The sequence below is a fragment of the Chionomys nivalis genome, chromosome 7 (genome assembly GCF_950005125.1).
Source record: "Chionomys nivalis chromosome 7, mChiNiv1.1, whole genome shotgun sequence".
NCBI classification, from domain to species: domain Eukaryota; kingdom Metazoa; phylum Chordata; class Mammalia; order Rodentia; family Cricetidae; genus Chionomys; species Chionomys nivalis.
Window position 1 is genome coordinate 85273409 of NC_080092.1, and position 19917 is coordinate 85293325.

Consider the following 19917-nt stretch of genomic DNA (forward strand, 5'->3'; position numbering starts at 1 on the left):
TCTAGACCACATAGCTGCTGTGTGTGTGCGTGTGCGTGCGTGCAAGCATGTGCATGCACACGTGCATGTGTGGAAGTCACATGATCACCCTGAGTGTCATTCCTCAAGAATTGTCTACCTTGCTTATTGAGATGGGGTCTCCCGCTGGGACCTGGAGTGTGAGCGGGCTCCAGGCCTCTTCCTGTCTCCGCCTTCCTGTCCTGGGTTTATAAGTACGTCTCTGCACACCGGCTTTTTACATGGGTGCTGGGCATAGAGCTCAGTTCCTCTTGCTTCTGTGGCAAGCACTTTACCATTTCCCAAGCCTAGCTGGCGTTTGACTGCTTCCTTCCTCCCTCCCGTCCTTCTCCCCAGTAAAGAAGAGCCTAGCCATAACCATGCCTCTAGAAAACCCAGCCTAAAACAGAGTATTTCTGGTTCCAAGCTTTCCTCCAGCACCCACCCCCGAAGTCTCTAGATATCCCTGGGCAGCCTGCTTCTGGCCCCATCTTTTGTTCTTAATTTAAAACATTTATTTATTTAGGTATTTTAAGACATGGTTTCTTTGTGTAGTTTTGGCTGTCCTAGAACTCGCTCTGTAGACCAGGTGTGCCTGGAACTCACAGAGATCCACCTGCCTCTGCCTCTGAGTGCTGGGATCAAAGGCATGTGTCACTACCACCCAGATTTTTTTATTTTTTAAAAATGATTTATTTTTATTTCATGGGCATTGGTGTTTTGCCCGCATGTGTGTCTGTGTAACGGTGTCGAATCACTTGGAACTGGAGTTATAGAGACAGTTGTGAGCTGCCATGTTGGGGCTGGGAATTGAACCCGTGTTTTCTGGGACAGCAGCCAGTGCTCCTAACCGCTGAGCCATTTCTCTAGTCCCATCTTTTAAAAATATATGTGGGTGCTCTGCCTGCATGTACGTCTGTACATGTGCATGCAATGCCTGTGGCGGCCAGAGGAGGGCATTGCATGCCCCTAGGATTGGAGTTAGAGACACTTGGTAGCTACTCTGTGGGTGCTGGGACTCCAACTCCAGTCTCGGAAGAGCATCTACTGCTCCAACCCCAGTGTATAGCCTTGTCTGGCCTTGACCTCGTTTCTTTAGCATATCCTACAGGCTCACCACAACTGGTCCACCTGTTCTAAAAATATTTCTTTCAAGCAAGTGATGTAGCTGAGTCTAGTTACATGTTTTCATCTTGAATGGTGATGTGTTTATGGGAGGACATTGCCAGAGCCATTAGCAGAGGGACCCATAGTGCCCAAAAGACAGCGGGCCCAATGACAACCCTCCCCACCTTCTTGGAGATACTGATGTGGTTTCCAGACCATTATTTGTTCCTCGCCTTTCCTCTGATTAACAGTTATCTTTTTATTATCTGTCCAGTTCTTCCTGATGCAGAGCTCTAGAGAATGGGTCACTTTTGGTAATGCTAACTTCCAACTTTTAAACTCCTCTTTATTAACAGGACACACCGTCAATGGCTTTATCACTCTGAGACATCAAATCATTAGCGTTCTGTTGTCTAGGTAGGGAAAGTGCTCTAGGTCACATATGCTTGGAGACACGCCTTCCCCAGGTGACCTCATAGTTATAACAGAAGGAGCAGAAATACATTCGCATATCCTGACCACCCAGCAGAATGGCACTGAGCTATTTTAATTTCAAAAGAATCAAGCATTCGCCTCCTAAATTAGGACGTGCTACTATGCTTGTCAAATCTCCAAACTCTCTGACGTCAGACAAGGTGGAAATGGGCCTGCATTTTTGGCCTCCACAGTGCTGGAGTTGAGAGTGCTGCATCTCGCAGGCAACAGGAAGTCAACGGCTGTCCCACTGAGTGAAGCTTGAGAAAAAGACCTCAAAGCCCTCTCCACAGTGACACACTTCCAACAGAAAGTGTGGCCCAGATTAAAGGTGTGCCCTCCAGTCTCAAGGTCTGGATTAAGGGTGTGTATCATCCAGCCTCCTCCAGCAAGGCCACACCTCCTAATAGTGCCGTTCCCTAAGTTTGTGGGGGCCAGATACATCCACACTACCACAACATAGAAGCAGCCACAGTGTGCTGGGAGAACATGAGAAGACACTTGACTCAATTTGAAGAGGTCAGAAAAAGTCAATGGGAGGAAGACACTTGAATTGGGCCTTAAGGATGAATGAAGAAAAAAATGAAATGTATGCCCTGGCAATGATGAAGCATGCATGGGCAGCCCGTATATGGCGGTTCTGTTGAACTTGTCCATATTGGGTTTCGTGCTCTAAGTTGATGAGGATGACTGACCAGGTCTCTTCCTCAAGAGGGCACCGGATCTCATTACAGATGGTTGTGAGCCACCATATGGTTGCTGGACTTGAACTCAGGATCTTTGCAAGAGCAGGCATTGCTCTTTACTGCTGAGAGGGATTTGAAAAGACACAGAGTTAAAGGTAGAAAGAACAATATGAACGGAAACAGGAGACCATAGAAACAGTGCAGAAGAAGGGGAGAGTCCAGGGTGTCGACTGATGTGTGGTCACTCAAGGCTGAGCCCTGACTCTGCTGTGTATCAGCTGTGGCCTGAAGCAAGTTCCCTGACCTTTCTGACACGATGGGACTGTAAGAATGAATAGGGCAACTCGACAACAGGATAACAGGACATGCCATGTGCTCAGCACATATCGAATGCTCAGCAAATGCCCACGGACATTACTGTCATCACTGTGAGTGCTGGTGGCACAGCTTCCACTGGGAATATCCAGTTCCTTGGTTTTGGGAAGAAATACAATTCTCTAGATGGCTTCCAAAGCTGATCTGCTGTGCTCTCGGCTACACAGGGTAGTACTTTCCAATCTTCCTAGTGCTGTGGCCCTTTAATACAGTTCCTCGTGTTGTGGTGACTCCCAACTATAAAATTATTTCATTGCTACTTCATAACTGTAATTTTTCTGTGAATCATATCATAAATATTTGATATGCAGGATATCGAATACACAACCTCTAAGGGGTTGCAACCCATGGGTTGAGAACTGCTGACCTAGGGCAACAGGATGTAGTAATTGTTTACATTGCTGTTATAAAATACCCAAAAGAAATGAAGGAGGAAAGAGTTATTTTGGCTAATGATTTCAGTGGGTTCAGTCTATGTTTGTTTGGTCCCAAATGCTTTAGGCAGGACAGTGTAACAGCTATCTCCTCTGCTGCTCACTTCATGGCCAACCTGGAAGCAGAGAGAGCAAGCCAGGAATTGGTCAGGGATATATCAGTTATGCCCTACAAGGACCCAGTGACCTATTTCTTCTAGTGAGGCCCACCTGTCAGGTCTCCAGAATCTCTCAAAATAGCATCATCCACTAGATGGAAACACAGGCATATGGAGGAATGGTTGTGAGAGAAAGACAGGATGTACTGGTGAGGTTGGATGCTCATGAACCACGCCTGCAACTTCAGAAATTAATTATGGCGAATGTTTTTGTAGCTTTGGTGTGGAGAGGCAGAGACAATCGGTCAGCAGTTTGGTGGAGGCCCCTGGGCTATGTATGGTCACCGTTGACCAGTTTCTGGCTGTTTACCTTTGAAAATCTCTTTTCATTCAGCTTTTCTCGTTTTCTGCTGCCTTCTCTCTATGGTACTCATGGGATTTATTTAGCAGTCCTGGCCCTCAGCAGGCTATAAAGTAGGTTTTATTTGTTCTCTGCTTCCTTGGCTCTGCTGGCTGACTGTAGGCTCCCAATGCCTCTGTCTGGCCTTGGGGACCCTATCCTTCTCCCTGCATACCCAGGAATGCTGTGTGTGCCTTCCCAGCATGCACACAAGGCTGTGAAGGGTTTCTCCATCCCTCCATGCTCACTACAGAACACTTTCCCATCTCATGTGTTCTCCTTCAGAGCCTTGCTTCTCACCTTGCAAGATGACAGTCAGCTGCTCTGAGAAACACAGTACTGGAGCTTGTTGGTCGGTCCATTATTTTGCTGGCGGGAAGGGCTAGCTTGTTCAAATCCGAGCTTGTGTGTGTTGGCGTCTGACTTAACAGGGAGAAGAAGACAATGATAATTATGGTTGGCCTTTCAAGTAGCATCGGAGAGGCAGCATTGTCAGGTCAGAGGAGATGTGTGGAGGGCCTGGAGGAGCTTTTCACCATCTCCAACTTCAGTACCATCTGGTGAAGTTCCCGGAAGCTCTGTGTGAGCACAGGCTATGGATTCTTGCCGGATCAGCCCTTGGGGTTAAAGAGCTGGCTTTAGTTCTCAGACTGATGCTGGCAGAGAAGGAAGGAGGATTCAGAACAGGGCAAGAAAAAAGACAGGAAGTCTGGTAGGCACAGATCTGAATATTCCTCTTCTTTCCAGGTCTTCTTCCTTGGGGTGCCTACATTGTTGTCTGTGTCTGCTGGGTGGAGCTTTGCTGGCAATGAGCCGGTCCCTCCACTTACCTGCAGGATCACTGTTAGACTGGCTGGAGGAACCGGGTAACAGTAGCCTGTTGTCATGGGACCGGCTTCTCACCAGCTGGTCTGCTGTCCTGCGCTCTGTTTGTAGGCCATGGTCAGTGCAACTGCGGGGACTGCGTGTGTGACTCCGACTGGACTGGCTTCTACTGCAACTGCACAACCCGCACCGACACCTGCATGTCCAGCAACGGGCTGCTGTGCAGTGGCCGTGGCAACTGCGAATGTGGCAGCTGTGTCTGTGTCCAGCCAGGTTCCTATGGGGATACCTGTGAGAAGTGTCCCACTTGCCCAGATGCCTGCTCATTTAAGAAGTGAGTGAACAGTCTGGAGAGAGCAGGGAGGCTGGGAGAAGGGAGAGGGGCAGGGAGGCTGGGAGAAGGGAGAGGGGCAGGGAGGCTGGGAGAAGGATGAGGCAGGGAGGCTGGGGGAAACTAAGAGCCCCCCTCACCCCCCCCAGAGCACCCAGCTCCCAAGGATCTGGCTTAGAGAATGGTTTGCTCTGGCCAAATGACTACTTTCCTTTTTTCCATGATGCCTTTCTTTGGGAAGGCTGGAGGTGGTACCAGCTGTGCAGGGACCAGAGTGGTAGCAATTGCAGCAAGCCCTCTCCCAGAGTGGCATCACAAAGCCCTCTGCATTGGGAGGGGAAGCAAACAGGACATTCTCTCAACATTCCAATGCAATGTTCTGATCCCTACGGAAGGTGCAGGGGCTGGCGTTATGGTGGGTGTCAGGTGAAATGGGCATTTTGCCACTACAGACTTGCCCTGTTTGGAAGTTAGAGGAAGCCCAAGTTTGTGGTTCTGCCATTGTCGGGTTCACAGTTAAACACTTTGGCTGTGGTAGGCCCAGTGCTTAGAAGAAAGAGCCTCATGCTGGGCTAAACACTTTGTTTTCACTGCCTTGAAATTCTTAACTGTGTTTGAACAGAACTCTAAGTTTTCAGTGAACTCATAAATCACATGACTAGTTCTGACCTTAAACCTCCCAGAAGTGATGAGAAATCACCACCACCACCATCAGCACCACCACCACCACCATCAGCACCACCATCAGCATCACCACCACCACCACCACCACCACCACCATTGCCACCACCACCACCATCACCACCACCATCAGCATCACCACCACCATCAGCATCACCATCACCATCATCAGCACCACCATTGCCACCACCACCACCATCACCACCACCATCAGCATCACCACCACCATCAGCATCACCACCACCATCAGCATCACCATCACCATCATCAGCACACCATCACCACCACCACCACCATCACCACCATAGCCCTTGAAGCTCCATGAAGCCTATTTGATCCTATAATCCCAGCAGTCAGGAGCTGAGGCAAGAGGATCAGTTCAAGACCAGATTAGGCTCTATAGCGAGGCTCTGCCTCAGATCCAGGGTGGGTTGGCCAGGTCCTGTCTGCGGGTGAGGAGGGCTTCATTACTGAGCTCCATGGTACTTTTCAGGGATGTGGTGTACTTAGGGCTGTTCTCCTTTGCTTTAGTTACTGTGTCCTCTCTCCTCCAGGGAGTGTGTGGAGTGTAAGAAGTTCAACCGGGGAACCCTCCATGAAGAAAACACCTGCAGCCGGTACTGCCGCGATGACATTGAGCCTGTGACAGAACTGAGTGAGTCCAGCAGGTCTTACGGGGTCTCACACATCCCGGCTGTGTATAGTTCCATCTCCACCTCAGAACCTGCCGGCTTCCATCTTTGAAGTGGGAGAGTAGTTCCCACAGCAAGGAATGCCGTGCAGGCCTGATGTGCGGTAGGCACGTGGTGAAGGCTGGCTTCCCGAGAGTCTCCCTCATCCTTGTAAATGTGTTCAGCAGCTCACACCTTCTGCTTCCTGCGGTCCCAGTCTCAGCAAGAGCCTGTGCCTCACTTGTAAAGGAAGTACAAGTCAGATGATTCTTACCCTTACCCTTAAAGGAGAGGAGGGTGATACACTAGATTTTATAGACGAAGAAACCAAGGTGTAGGCCTGTGACTGCCACCCCTGGCTTAGAAGGTGAGTAAGTAACACTGGGCCGGTGGCACACACCTGTAATTCTGGGAGTGTTTAGAGCAGCTTGCAGAAGACCTGGGCTCAGTTCCCAGCACCCACATGGTAGCTCAGAGCCACCTGAAACTCTAGTTCCAGAGGATCCAATGCCCCGTTCTAGTCTCCATGGACACACAGACATGGTGCACAAACATACATATGCAGGCAAAATAAATACATACATACATACATATATATATATGTATAATAAAACCCAAAATCTACTAACAGTATTAAATAATTCCCAGGCTTTTGCTTACAGCTTGTTGGTTTGGAGAGAAACCTTCAGCATTGTAGATACATAATCATAACTGCTCTCCTAATGCTCGCTTGACTTTCTGGAGCCCCCACCACCCTGAAATAAGATAGAAGTATAAAAAGGGGGAACAAAATCCTTTCTTACAGTTATTCTGTCCTGAACTCCGTGCTGTCTTTAAAGATGATCTTCGCTGCTTCCAATATATCTCTTATGTTATCTGAGTTTGGGGGGACCAGGTAGTGCCCAGGAATTGACAATCTCTGCACAGACAGCAATTGCCCATGCAGAGACAGGAAGTACCTCTTCATGTGGGAGCCACTGGAAGACAGCTTCCGGTGTGGGGGCTATAAGAGAACCAGGTCTCTGATAGCAGAAAGGGGCTACAGTGAGGTGGGCGTTTAGGGGTTGAGGAAGTGGAATTTTCCACACTAGACTTTCTGTGATTAGATCGGGGGAAAGGGTATTTATCTGACTCACTGAGTCTCTTTTTCTTCATCTGCGAAAGTAAAGCGGTGGCTCCCACCTTACGGGGAGAGTTAAATGACACGAAATAGACAGTCGCTAACGTACCGTCGGTATCTACTCCCTCTTTCCTGTCTCGGGTTGTCTAATAGCTAAGCGATAGTTCTCTGATGCTGTCCTTGTTGGTTTCACCCATCTGCAGCCATCATCAGTCTATGGCAAAGTCCATTAGTGGAGAGGAATCCACAGCGTCTAGCAGGGACTGGCAGGTTCCAGAATGAGAAGGATGAAGCCTACAAAGCCTGATGGGAGTCAGGGATGGGGGATGGCTATGAGAGGCACAGCAGATTGGAACAGGAATGAGGGAACTAGAGGGCTTGCAGACTGAGAAGCAGTGGGAAAGCAGAGGAAGCTGGAGGGGAGGGGATGCCTACTGTGTGTGCAACTATTCGATGCTACCTAATGCTCACGTAAGATGGGGGCACCGGTTTCCTTTCATAGATGAAGATGATGAGGGCAGATCACAGATGCTAGGTGCTAGGGACAGGCTCTGGATCAGAATGGACTGACTTTATAGACTGTTATCACATGCCCCATTCAGAGGAAGGAATAAGAGCCAAAAAGGGTCCGCGAGAAACCAAATTCATCACCACGGGCCAGTCAGTGCCAATTGCCAGGCGTGATCTCCATCCTGGGCATCTTGCCCAGTGTCAGGGAGTTTCCTGTCATGTACTTTCCAGATGTCCTATGACCTGGGTTTGGGAAAAGCTCTTCTCTGGGACGTGACTTGTTTCTCATTCTCCATGTGTTTGTTCCTTTCTGTCTGTCAGCCGATACTGGCAAAAACGCCGTGAACTGTACCTACAAGAATGAGAACGACTGTGTCGTCAGATTCCAGTACTATGAAGACACCAGTGGAAGAGCCATCCTGTATGTGGTCAAAGAGCCGGGTAAGTGAGCCCTGAGGCCCTGGCCCTGGCCCTGGCCTTGGGGAGGAGACTACCTTGTTAGGCAGGATTTTCCAAAACAGGCCAAAGAGGTGAGGGGTTATGTCATAAAGAATTAGTAAGAAAGGGACTCACTGGGCCTGGAGAGATGGCTCATGTGGTTTGAGAGCACTTGATGCTCACACGGAGGACCTGAGCTTGGTTCACAACCACCTGTAACTCCAGCTCAAGATTGTACACCCTTCTCCTGGCCTCTGCAGGCAACGGCTCTCACACACATACTCTGACACAGACACAAACACATACATACAGTTATAAATGAAAAATATTGTTTTTCCAATTTGGAGGCAGGATTTCTCTGTGTTGTTCTGGCCATCCTGGAACTTGTTCTGTAGACCAGGCTGGCCTTGTACTCAGAGATCTGCCTGCTTCTGCCTCACGAGTGCTGGGATTAAAGGTTTGCACCACCACTGCCTGACTAAAAGTAAATCTTAAAAAAAAAATAAGGTGACTTGTTAATTGAGGAGACAGAAAAATAAGGAGAGAAAGGAGGTGAATATGGATATCTCTAAGAGCAATATACAACCTGGGTTTTTTTCCCCAGGTTTTGATGTCAAGGAGTTCGGAACTTAAGTTCTAGGACCTTACAGTTCAGGACTGTCATAGTGTGGGATGAAGCGTACATATTACGGGTGATCACAGCTTCCTGCTCACCACATAGATTCTTGCCATCCTTACCCTAGTCGTACCTGCATCCTTCTGTGTTACAGAGGGAATTAGGTCTTTGCTTTGGGCTCTACTATCAATTTGTCTTTTTGTCACGCCATCTTTGTTGGTACTCCTGTTGAATAACTTCCCCCAAGTCGTCTGGCTTGGGATTTAGAGACTGGCATCTACTCTAGTTAAGGGGAGCAAAGGTGACAATCATCTGGGATGGTCACAACCCTGGAGGATCACTTGGTACATTCTCTGATAGTACATCCATTTCTTCACAGTGGGAAGTGGGATTCCAGGTCTAGTGACCTACAGTGCTCATGGACTTTGTGGTGCTGGAAGTAGAACTGAGGCCCTCATGCAAATGCTGTATTTCAAAGTCACACTCTCAACCAGGGGCCAACGTTTCTATGGTTCTGCCTCTGCCTCCAATTTGACCCAACTCCCCGCTATTTCCAGATGTTCCAGCTTGGAGCAGCATGGGCAGCTGGGGTTCTGAGTGTGGAAAGATATTATTCTCATTCCTGCTGTTTCCAGATGTTCCAGCTTGGAGCAGCATGGGCAGCTGGGGTCCTCAGTATGGAAAGATATTCTTCTCGTTCCTGCTGTTTCCAGATGTTCCAGCTTGAAGCAGCATGGGCAGCTGGGGTCCTGAGTGTGGAAAGATATTCTTCTGGCTGCCTTCACCATTCCATGGTCTTGCAGATGTTTTCTTTGAAGGGCTGAGTCACTGCGGGGCAGTAAAGAATATCTCCAAATGGATTGAGTCACATGGACCAGGCCTCCGAACTGGATCCTTTTCACTCTCTAATAGGTCTGCCAGAAAAAACACGGTGTGTTCCATGCAATATTTAGTACACACACACTAAAATAGTAACTTATTTATCGGAAGTCAGATTGACCTGGACTTCCTATACTTTTGTTTACTAAATCTGCCAACCCTTCCGAGGCTGTGTGTGGACCACTGTGGGTCCCCTGCTGTGCTTGTGAGGGGCCTCCAGAGGCACTTGGTCCTTATTGTCTCCTGCCTTCCACCCCTAGTGGGGACAGACTGTTTTTCTTTAGGTTTCTACCTGTGTTTCCCAGACCACCATGTAAAATTTCACTTTGAGGTTTGAGGGTCAGCCCTAGCCCAAGCTTTCAAAGAATTCACGGTTGCTTTTCCCAGAAGAACTGGGACCCTTTGCCCCTGGTAATTTGGACCCTGGAACCTCAGCTCTCTCCAGGAGCCCCTTAATTACGGATAGGTTGTAATTTGCTGGGTAGGGAAATGGCCAGAGTGGTTTGTGTTGGCGGTTGTTTTTGTGCAGTGTGTGGTGAGCTAGGGTGTCTGTTTAGAGAAGAAGGTGGGAGACAGAGTGGAAAGTGGGCATGACTTCCTTCTCAGACTCATCAACACCCATATATACAAACACCTGGTTTCATAACACTGGAAGTTGCCAGTATGAGATCACTTGTTGGACACCTGAGGCTTATGGGAAGCTGAGCTCTACAAGATACAATCAGCTGACCCATGAAGGAGTGACATAGCTTGTCTGCTTTGGTTGTTGACTTTTGGGTTGAACAAAGAAGTCAGCTTCCAATACGGTTAAGATGACTAAATATTGTCCTGGCTGGCAGGTATCCTGGTCTCTAAGGACGCTGAGAAGGCCACCGAATTTATAGCTCTCAGGGATGTAAATATCTGGACCAAGGAAAGAGACACAATTGCCAATGGGGCAGTAAGCAACCAGGCTTGGTATGAAAGCGTCACCAGGGACAAGGGAAGACTCGGTATGCGAGCGTCACCAGGGACAATGGCAGCTAGTGTTTATGGAGGAGTTCATTTTGGGCCGGGCACTAGTCTGAGCTCTTTAAATCTATTTAGTTTAGTCACTGCTCATCACAAGCTCTTGAATGAGTGTGAATAGTTGTTCCATTTGAAAGATGGAGAAACAGGAAACAGACACCCAGAAAAGTAAATTTGTTGAAGGTCAGATAAGCAAAGTAAGCATTAAAGCCAGCATTCAAACCCAGGCATTCCTGGCTCCAGAGTGCCCAATGGCACAGATCCAAGGACAAGTCACACTTTGCCTGTGTTTAGGGAAGAAAGCGGAAGGAGATGAGGACTTTGGTAAGTAGAAAACAAATGTTCTGAATATAAAAGGAAGGGCTAGCTGCTCTGGCCTCTAGCCGGTGGCTGCTCAGTAGGGATAAGTTCTAGTATTGGCAGGTGTGTGTGTGTGTGCGTGTGTGTGTGTTTGTCGTGCTTTGGATAGAGGCCAAAGCTTTATGGAAACACCATGATTAGTCACCCCCAAATCAATTTTTTTTTTAAAAAAAACTGTTTTTGAGATTTATGTGTCTGAGTGAGTAGTCTGCTTCTATGTAGACGTACCGTATGTATGCCTGGGTACCAGTGGCAGTCAGAAGAGAATGCCAGGTGATTCTCGGCCACCATGTGGGTGCTGGGAACTTAATCTGGAATAGAATATTAATCTGAAATAGCAACAAGTGCTTTTAGCTTCTGAGCCATCTCTCCTCTAAGTTCTAGAGTGTACGCTTGGGTGACCCTACACTGAATGGCTACGATTCAGCCTGAGAACCCCGATCTAGACCACTCAGGGCAGACTGTTGCTGTCCTGAAGATTGTCCCCTTTTAGATAGTGATGAAATTAGTGTTCTGATTGTCCTATTTCTGGTCCTTTGTTCATATATTAAGACCTCATTCCTAGCTATGTCTGGTGACTCCTGCTCTCTGCCTCTACCTCCCAGAGTGCCCCAAGGGTCCTGACATCCTGGTGGTCCTGCTCTCAGTGATGGGAGCCATTCTGCTCATCGGTCTTGCCACGCTGCTCATCTGGAAGCTACTCATCACCATCCACGACCGGAAGGAATTTGCTAAATTCGAGGAAGAACGATCCAGGGCAAAATGGGACACAGTAAGAGGCTGTGCTGGGCTTCGTGTTTTCTTAAGTCTTTGGTTCAAGAAGTGAGGTGGAGGCAGCAGATGCTCACAGTGGTCGGAGTCGGCCCTGACAGCCATTCCCTGGCTGTCCTCTGTTCTAGACCTCGGGAGACAGTTTGACTGTCCTTTTGTCTTTATACTTCATGGAGTCCTCTACTATATACAGTGACCACATGTCATGATCACTGTCTGCACACGTAGGCAGCTGTGATGAAAGGAGATGCTTACCCTCCAGCGGAGGGAGACAGGACAAACCTACATCATGAATATAGAGCACACTGTATCACTGTGAGGGAGTCCCAAGTTTAAACGTGAACAGAAAGCGACAGAATAGCTAACATTCACTGAGGGCTGCACACCAAGAAGTGTTCTAAATGCTTTGGACACCTTCCTTTGCTTTGTCTCTGTAAAAGCCCCTTTGATGGACAGTATTACCATTCCATTCTATAGTTAAGGAAGCTGAGGGCAGAGAATTGAAGGGGCTCTCCTGACACAGAAGGAATTAGGTGACTACAGGAATCCCTTTTGGGGGTCAACCTCCTAGATGTAGCGACAGGACATCTGTTTACTTCACTCTCTCCTTCCGAATAGGGCTTTTCTGGGGAGCCCAGAATGCAGTTTATCCTGATTTAACCAAATGAGACTTAAAAAGAATGTTTGTATGTGTGCGCGTGCGCCATGGCATTTGTGTTGCGGTCAGGGCACAGCTTGCAGGAGTCAGTTCTCTTTTCCTTGTGGGATCTGAGGCTCAAATTCAGGCTCAGCACGGTGCACAGCCAGCGCTTTACCCCTGCTCTAACAGCTTGCCAGCCTATCAAATGGGCGTTATTTCAGAACCATCTGTGTATTTAATTTTAGTCTGTTCTCCTTTTGCTCATTTTATTTTTCCTGGGCCTGCCAAGTGACTGTTTGACTCTAGAGTGTCCAGAGTGAGGCTGAAACTTTATTCATGGTGACCCTAGACTTTGTATCCACTGGACCCAAGAAGCAGACAGAGATGGCTCTATGTTTTTATGGCTATGTAGAACATTTTGTGCTACCAAGGGATCCAAGAGTGTTCTAAGTTTCTTGAACTACTATTGGGTGTGTGTGAGTGGGGATTCATCACTTTTTGTTGGGAAGTAATTTTGGAAAGCCAGTGAAGGCCTTCTGTTTTCCTGAGTACACAACAGGTTAGTGGGTAGCCAATGATTCAAGAGATGAGATCAAATAAGCTAAAAATTATTCCAGCAAAGCTCTGTGTTCTGACCCCTACATCTTCCTTTCTGGCTCACATCACCTGGCACTGCCTCGATGGAGGAGAACACAGGCTAGGGAGAGAAGAGATAGGAGAGACTGGGTTAAATGGCGCATTGTTTGGGGACTGCCGAGAGCTAATGGGCACCCACCACCAAGAGCTACAGGCTGGATTAGAGGCCCTAAGAAGCAGCAGCAGGCTTGCAGCTCACCATCTCTCCTCTCCTTATTTCCTGTCCAGTCCCGTCCTCGGAGCAAAAGTGTAAATGTGACACCGGCTGCTCCTGACAGTGTGCTCTAGAGAAGGATGTCTTGGGCTAAAATCTCAGATGAAGTTCAACGGCTGAGAGTGAGGAAGTGCAAGGAACTGACCGTGAGCTTCTCTTGTGTTCTCTTTGCAGGCAAACAACCCCCTGTTTAAAGAGGCCACCTCCACCTTCACCAATATCACCTACCGGGGCACCTAACGAGAAGAGGTCATCCTTAGACCATTGTCAGACTGGGCCAGGGTTGTGGGAGTCTCTGCCGTCATGTTTACAGGGGACAGTATTTGTGGGTGGGATTTGGGGCATGGATCGGGAGGGACTGGAAGATGTCACAGTGTGGGGGTGTATCTCTGTGTGTGTATAGATATGTGTGTGTTGGGGGTGGGGAAATTTAAGACTTGTCATGTGTCCCCAAAGGCAGAGCTCCACAGCCTTTGTCCTCAGAATCCCCCCTGAAGGGATTCTCCCTGCTTGGCTTGAGGGGAACTGGAGGCTGAGCGGTGCCCTTCAATACCTGAGAAGCCCCCTTGCCATGTCAGGTCCTTCTCCCAGAAGAGAAGGGCAGGGCTGCGGTGTTTCGTTCCAGAGGAAGCAATGCCAAGCCTTGGCTCTGTTCTGAGTCTGTAAGTTTCTGGTTCTTGGTCCTGTCAACAGTTACGGTAGGAGCTGCTTGGCTTTGAAGGCCAGGTGTATCATTTGCGCCTCTGCCCACCTCCCCGCCTCAGGCTGATGGTGGTGGCCTTCTGGGAGAATCGAGTCCTCAAGGGTTGCCTGCGTCTTTTGCCCTCACCTCAGCCCTGCCATGACTCTCTCATAAGGAAAGTCCTTGCCACCTGGCTCTTTGGCATGAAGATGGCAGGGCCACTCAGGGGTCATGCATGGCCTGGGGACGTGCCAGCACCTCCAAGCTCACAATGGCAGGATTTGTGTAGAAGTGTCATTGTTGCGGCTCTTACCTCCCACTCCACATTCTCTCTGTTACAGACTTTTGCTCTGCACTGAGGAGATCGCTCATGACCAAACGCTTTCTCCTCAGGGGAGAGGTCTAGCCCCACTCCCCAGGTCGTCTTTTCTTCCCAGGAACCCCCACACACCTCAATCCCTTGCCTCTGTGTGCTATACCTATTCATGGGGCTGACTGTCTTTATCTACCTCTTGGGTGTCTTATAATAGAGTCATTCCCATTAGTCTGCCCAGCAAAGTGTTGGGGAGCAATGAATGACAGGCCAGTCGGGTCTGCATGTGTGGCCTGTTCTCCTGTGGGCTGCACGACCTCATTTTATCTCAGCCTTTAATCTGAGAGGCGCAAGTGCAATGTTATTTGATTCTCTCTGGGGACACCCAGAACTATGAGGTTCACCACTCTAAAGGAGCATGTACATAAACACACTTGCATTATTATATCTGTGATCTCATGATGGCAGAGGAGAGCATAAGAAGCCCACAGACTGTGTGGGCGACAGGCACTCCTTTGGGACATCTTTGTAACCTGCCTCTCACTTGCTGGGCCTCTAAGGGTTCCCTCTTCCGGGAAGCATGCGAGGATGGGTACATGGACATACTGGGCCTTTCTCAAGAACAATAAAAACGGAGCCCCACCACCTAAAGAAAAGAGACCTATAACTGATCTCGATGAGTCCTGACCTTAGGGCTAAAACTAAATCTTTTAAACGTTGAAAGCCACATTTTCCCCCCTCTGGAGTTTAGGGTTTTTTTTTTTTTTTTTGGTTTGTTTGTTTGAAAAATGATGAGTTTGGACTAGCTACTTGGAAGGTCTATTTCAATTGTCAATATTCTTTTAACTCTTCTGAAAGACAGGGTCTCATGTAGCCCAGGATGGCCCTGAACTTGCTATGCAGCCAAGGATGACTTGAACTCTGATCTTCCTTTGCCTCTGCCTCTCAGGTGCTAGAATTACAGGCATGTGCTATCATGCCTGGTTTATGCAGTGCTGGGAATAGAACCCGGGACTTCACACATGCTAGGCGAGACCACTACCAACTGAGTTATATTCCCAGCTTTTGTATCAACATCCTAAGATGCTGGGATTGAATATGGGATCAAGCATGCAGCCAAGAGTCTGTATGTATAAGGGGACTGGAATACTGCTCAGTGGTAGAATGCTTATGGAAAGGCCTGGGTTTGAGTCCCAGCACTGAAAACTCTGTGTGTGTGTGTGCGCGCGTGTGTGCACATTGTTGTTGCTAGTGTTTGTCTTTTAGTTTTGAGATTTGAATCCCTCGGCTTTTACAAGAGCAGATGTCATTTTCATAGCCTCTCTGTGAGTCTCATTCTTTCTCAACCCCTACATCTGTTGGTAATGGGTGCATCTAATGGAGCATCTAGATATCATACAATTAGTTATTTCTTGTTCACTCTGCATCCATTTGCATCTTCATGTCAGGGAAGACCATCAGTAAGGAGTGGCCGATCTAGGTGTCAGTGCTGAGGACAGGCCTTGAGAACAGGAACAAGCCCATGACTGTCCTGTCTTGTCCTTGGTTAGGAGGTAGGAATATGGCAGAGGATAAGTGAGGGAGCAGGAAGGATGGTTGGAGATCTAAGAAGGTTAGACATTAACCATAACCTTTAGCTACTTAGGCAGAGCCCCTGAGAGCAGACTGGGATTATGTCTAGAGAAGATGGTTCAGATGAGGAGACCATGAGAGGAAGAAGGTGAGCGGGAATCTTGTCTGATTCTGAAACGAGGCCTGTGGTTCTTGATGACCAGCAATGCCTGTCAGTACACGGGAGTCCCTGTGGCTGTTTCCACCAGAGGCTGAGGATCAGTCTGTTTGGTATCATGAGGGTGACCGTGTAAAATTGTCATGGCGTTGAGCAGCACAGCACGGAGGGATCGTGCCTGTTCTTTCACAGGTAATTTCTGTCCAGTCTCAATGTCTGAGGACAGTTATAAAAAAGGGAACATGCTTGCCTGACATATTGTTCCAGTTGGAGTCAGTTGTTTATTTCCCAGATATTCTGAACCTGCCCACAAGAACAAGATATTTCTCTTTGTCAATTTCTGGTTGAAATTATTTAAGCACCTTCCCAACTTCCTCTGATTTGTGTAATGGAATTAAATGCGCTTTCCAAAGGAATTGGCCTAAGGCTACCCCAAGCTTCCTGTGTTGTTATTTGTTTTCTCTGGGTGCAAACCGTGTCACGGCTTCCAGAAGTAACAGAACAGTGAAGACTGAGAGATCTGGGGCTAGCTTCGGGATCCAGAACTTTGACATTTTCAAAATGAGAAGGTCATTACTTTCTAAGGTTTTGTTTTTCTTAAATTGGGGATTTCTTTTTTCTTTTAGGAATTTTTGAACCCAAAGCAGAACAGACTGTCAACATAGCCTAGGTTTTGCTGTGCAAATCAGAAACCAGTGAAGGCTTAATGGCAAATTATTTTCAGGACCATTTCTTTTTTCTTTTCTTTTCTTTTTTTTTTTTTTTTTTTTGATTTTTGAGACATTGTTTCTCCGTAGCTTTTTGGTTCCTGTCCTGGAACTCACTCTGTAGACCAGGCTGGTCTCAAACTCACAGAGATCCACCTGCCTCTGCCTCCTGAGTGCTGGGATTAAAGGCGTGCGCCACCACCGCCCGGCGGGGTTTCAGGACCATTTCTATACCTAACTTCTACTTCAAACGGCGGGTGACAAAGGGTGGCCCCAGGACCAGCAGTAGCAGAATCACCTAGAAAGTTTAAAAAATTGAAGTTGAGGGGCTGGAGAGATGGCTCAGGGCTTAAGAGTGCTCTCTGCTCTTTCAGAGGGCTGGGGTTCAGTTCCCAATCACCTGCAACTCCAGCTCCAGAGGCTCCCCGGCTGACTTCCTACTGCATACATGCATGTACAGACAGACGGCAGACAGAGAAAGGAAAATTGACAACTCTTGTCCCAGCGCCACAGTCACACATTCTGAGAAATGCTGAGTAGTTCTGTTGCTGTGGGAGTGTGGCTACGTACACCTGGGGAGTGGAAGTGAGTCACTTCAGGAGGCCTAGCGCTACGTGGTAAACCAAAGATAAGAGGCTGATCCAGGGCAACAAGACTAATATAATATAATATAATATTATTACAGTAAACCTTAAAAAAATAAATAACTAGAAGGAGTACACACTAAAATAATGTCTGAAACAGAGAATGGTAAGTACACAACCATCAACACGGCTATTATCAAGTACTATACACTGTATACAACTGCATGTGGTATACTTCAGCAGCAACAGGTTCCTTTACATGTTTATATATTACATGATAGCTATGATATCACTAAGTGATAAGAAAATTCAACTCCATTATAATCATATGAGACCACTGTCATATATACAAAATGCTATATGTCATATAAGGACTAAGAAAATCTGAGGGGTGGAAACAAATAGACCAGACATGACACAGAGAGTGAGAGACCTTGGGACACTTGCCCTAATCAGAACATTCAGCCATCAGATCCCTTTCCCCCAGCATTTATGGGACCCTGAAGGAGAGGAGACAGAAAGAAGAACCAGAGGGGATGGAGGACACTGAAGAAACAAGGCCCTCTAAGTCAGTAGGAGCAAAGCTACGTGAACTCAGAGACTGAAGCAGCATGCATAGGGCCTGCAGGGGTCCATACCAGGCCGTCTGCTTATATATGATTGCTTCCAGGTCTGTGTCAATGGGATTCCTGAGGGCGTGGAAGACTGGGTTCTTGTGCCTTCTCGTGAGCTCTTTTCCTTCTGTTGGTTTGTCTTGTCCAACTTTGATGTGATAGTTTTTGTTTTACCTTATCATATTTTATTTTGTTGTATTTTATTATTATCTCTTAGAAACCTGTTCTCTTCTAAAGGTAGAAAAAGAGTGGATCTGGGTGGGAGAGGAGGTGAGAAGGAACTGGGAGGAGTGGAGGGAGGGGAAGCTGTAATCAGGATATATTATATGAGAAAATAATCTATTTTCAAAAAAGGGGGAAAAATCTGAGGATGGAGCCCAGCAATCTGTTTTAACATGCTGTCCCAGTGATTCTGCTGAACACTTGCTTGAGAATAATGAACTTAAGAATACTTACTAGCCACTGCTCGTAAGTATGTGTCTTTTTGACACAGAAGCTTATCATTAGCTCAGTTACTATACTGTAAATGTTCACTGGTGGACAGGTTCAGAAAACCAGATACTCATTCAGACGAAAAATCTCTTTAAACATTTCTTTTAAAGAATTAAATTCATGGCCACAAGTTTCTTAAAAACAAACAACAAAAGCTAGAAGAAGCAATAGATCTGGGTCCCTGGAAAACTAGCACACAGATACTTGACTATAATAATAATCTCCTTTGCCTCATAAATTCCTTCCATAATGGACATTTGGGAGACACTGGAGAAATGGCTCAGTGGTTAGGAAGGCACAATTGCTCTCGCAGAAGGCACAGATTCAGTCCCAGCACCTGCACAAGGCCACTCACAACTGCCCTCAACTCTGACTTCTGAGGGTCTGGTGTCCTCTGCTAGACCCTGTGAGTACCTGCATGCAAGAGCACATACCCTACTTCCTGTCCATTAAAAAAAAAAAAGTCTGTGAGGGCATGGTGATACAAGCCCAGCACTTGGGAGACAAAAACAGACAGATCTCTGTAAGTTCCAGCCCAGCAGGAATTCACAGTGAGACACTGTCCTCTCAAAAGATCTTTAAAAATAAACATTTGGGGATGGAGAGATGGCTCAATGGTTAAAAGCACCCACTGTTCTTCCAGAAGACTAAGGGTTCAATTCTCAGCGCTGACATGGTGACTCATACACATACGCAGTGTTTATAACTCAGGTCCCAGAGGATCTGATGTCCTTTTTTGGCCTCCTCAAGCACCAGGCATAAATGCGGAGTACAGACATACATGCAGACAAAACTCCCATACACATAAATTTAAAAACTTTTTCTTTTTGGTAACACAATATACAACATCATAAAAGACTTGAGTGGCCATGGACAATCATTTCCTGCTGAATCCCGTGGGATTTGTCACAGCCCTATCACCCTCCATGTGTCCAGTCTTGTGAGTGTCTCGGCGTCTTATTTACAGTGAGACGTTTGGTGACTAAATGTCTGGGGATGGGATTTTTGTGTCACTGTTTCTCTGACAAATGTTTGAGAAGAATACAAGGAGATGAGTTATTTTAGTTTTGAGTTATTTTAGTTTTGAGGTTCCAACCCAAGGCTGGGTGGATTTGTTGCCTTTCAGCAAGGCAGAAACTCTGTGGTGGAAGAGCATGGCGGCTACTGTTCTTCGCGGTAGACAGAGGATGGACACCTCCAGTGACCTGCTTCCTCCATCCAGGCCCTCTCTCCAAGTTTTCTTACCACCTCAATGCCACAAATTGTGAATCTATCATCATTTGATATAAACATAATATCAACAAATATGTTGATTAGATCCAGAGTCTTTACTATCCTAGCACCTCCCTAAAAGCCCTCAGATTGCTGCAATGGAGATGAGCCTGGGGCAAATAAAGTGTTAGCATTTTTTTTTTTTTTTTTGTGTGTGTGTGTGTGTGTGTGAGGCAGGTTGGGGGGAGGTATTTTGTATCCAAATCCTAACATTCTGCCCTCAGAAACTTATGTCCATTTTCTAATGGAAATT

General features: G+C 47.3%; 1 protein-coding gene across 1 annotated transcript in view; it reads left to right on the forward strand.

The window, feature by feature from the left end:
- The window catches only part of Itgb3 (integrin subunit beta 3), a 55453-nt gene extending 41827 nt beyond the window's left edge, over window positions 1-13626 (forward strand). Inside the window, exons 11-15 of the mRNA XM_057776482.1 lie at window positions 4508-4730; window positions 5963-6063; window positions 8031-8150; window positions 11616-11782; window positions 13446-13626. Coding sequence (XP_057632465.1) covers window positions 4508-4730; window positions 5963-6063; window positions 8031-8150; window positions 11616-11782; window positions 13446-13511 — 677 coding nt within the window. The 3' untranslated portion in view covers window positions 13512-13626. The remainder of the gene's footprint in view (window positions 1-4507; window positions 4731-5962; window positions 6064-8030; window positions 8151-11615; window positions 11783-13445) is intronic.
- Window positions 13627-19917: the final 6291 nt, after the last annotated feature.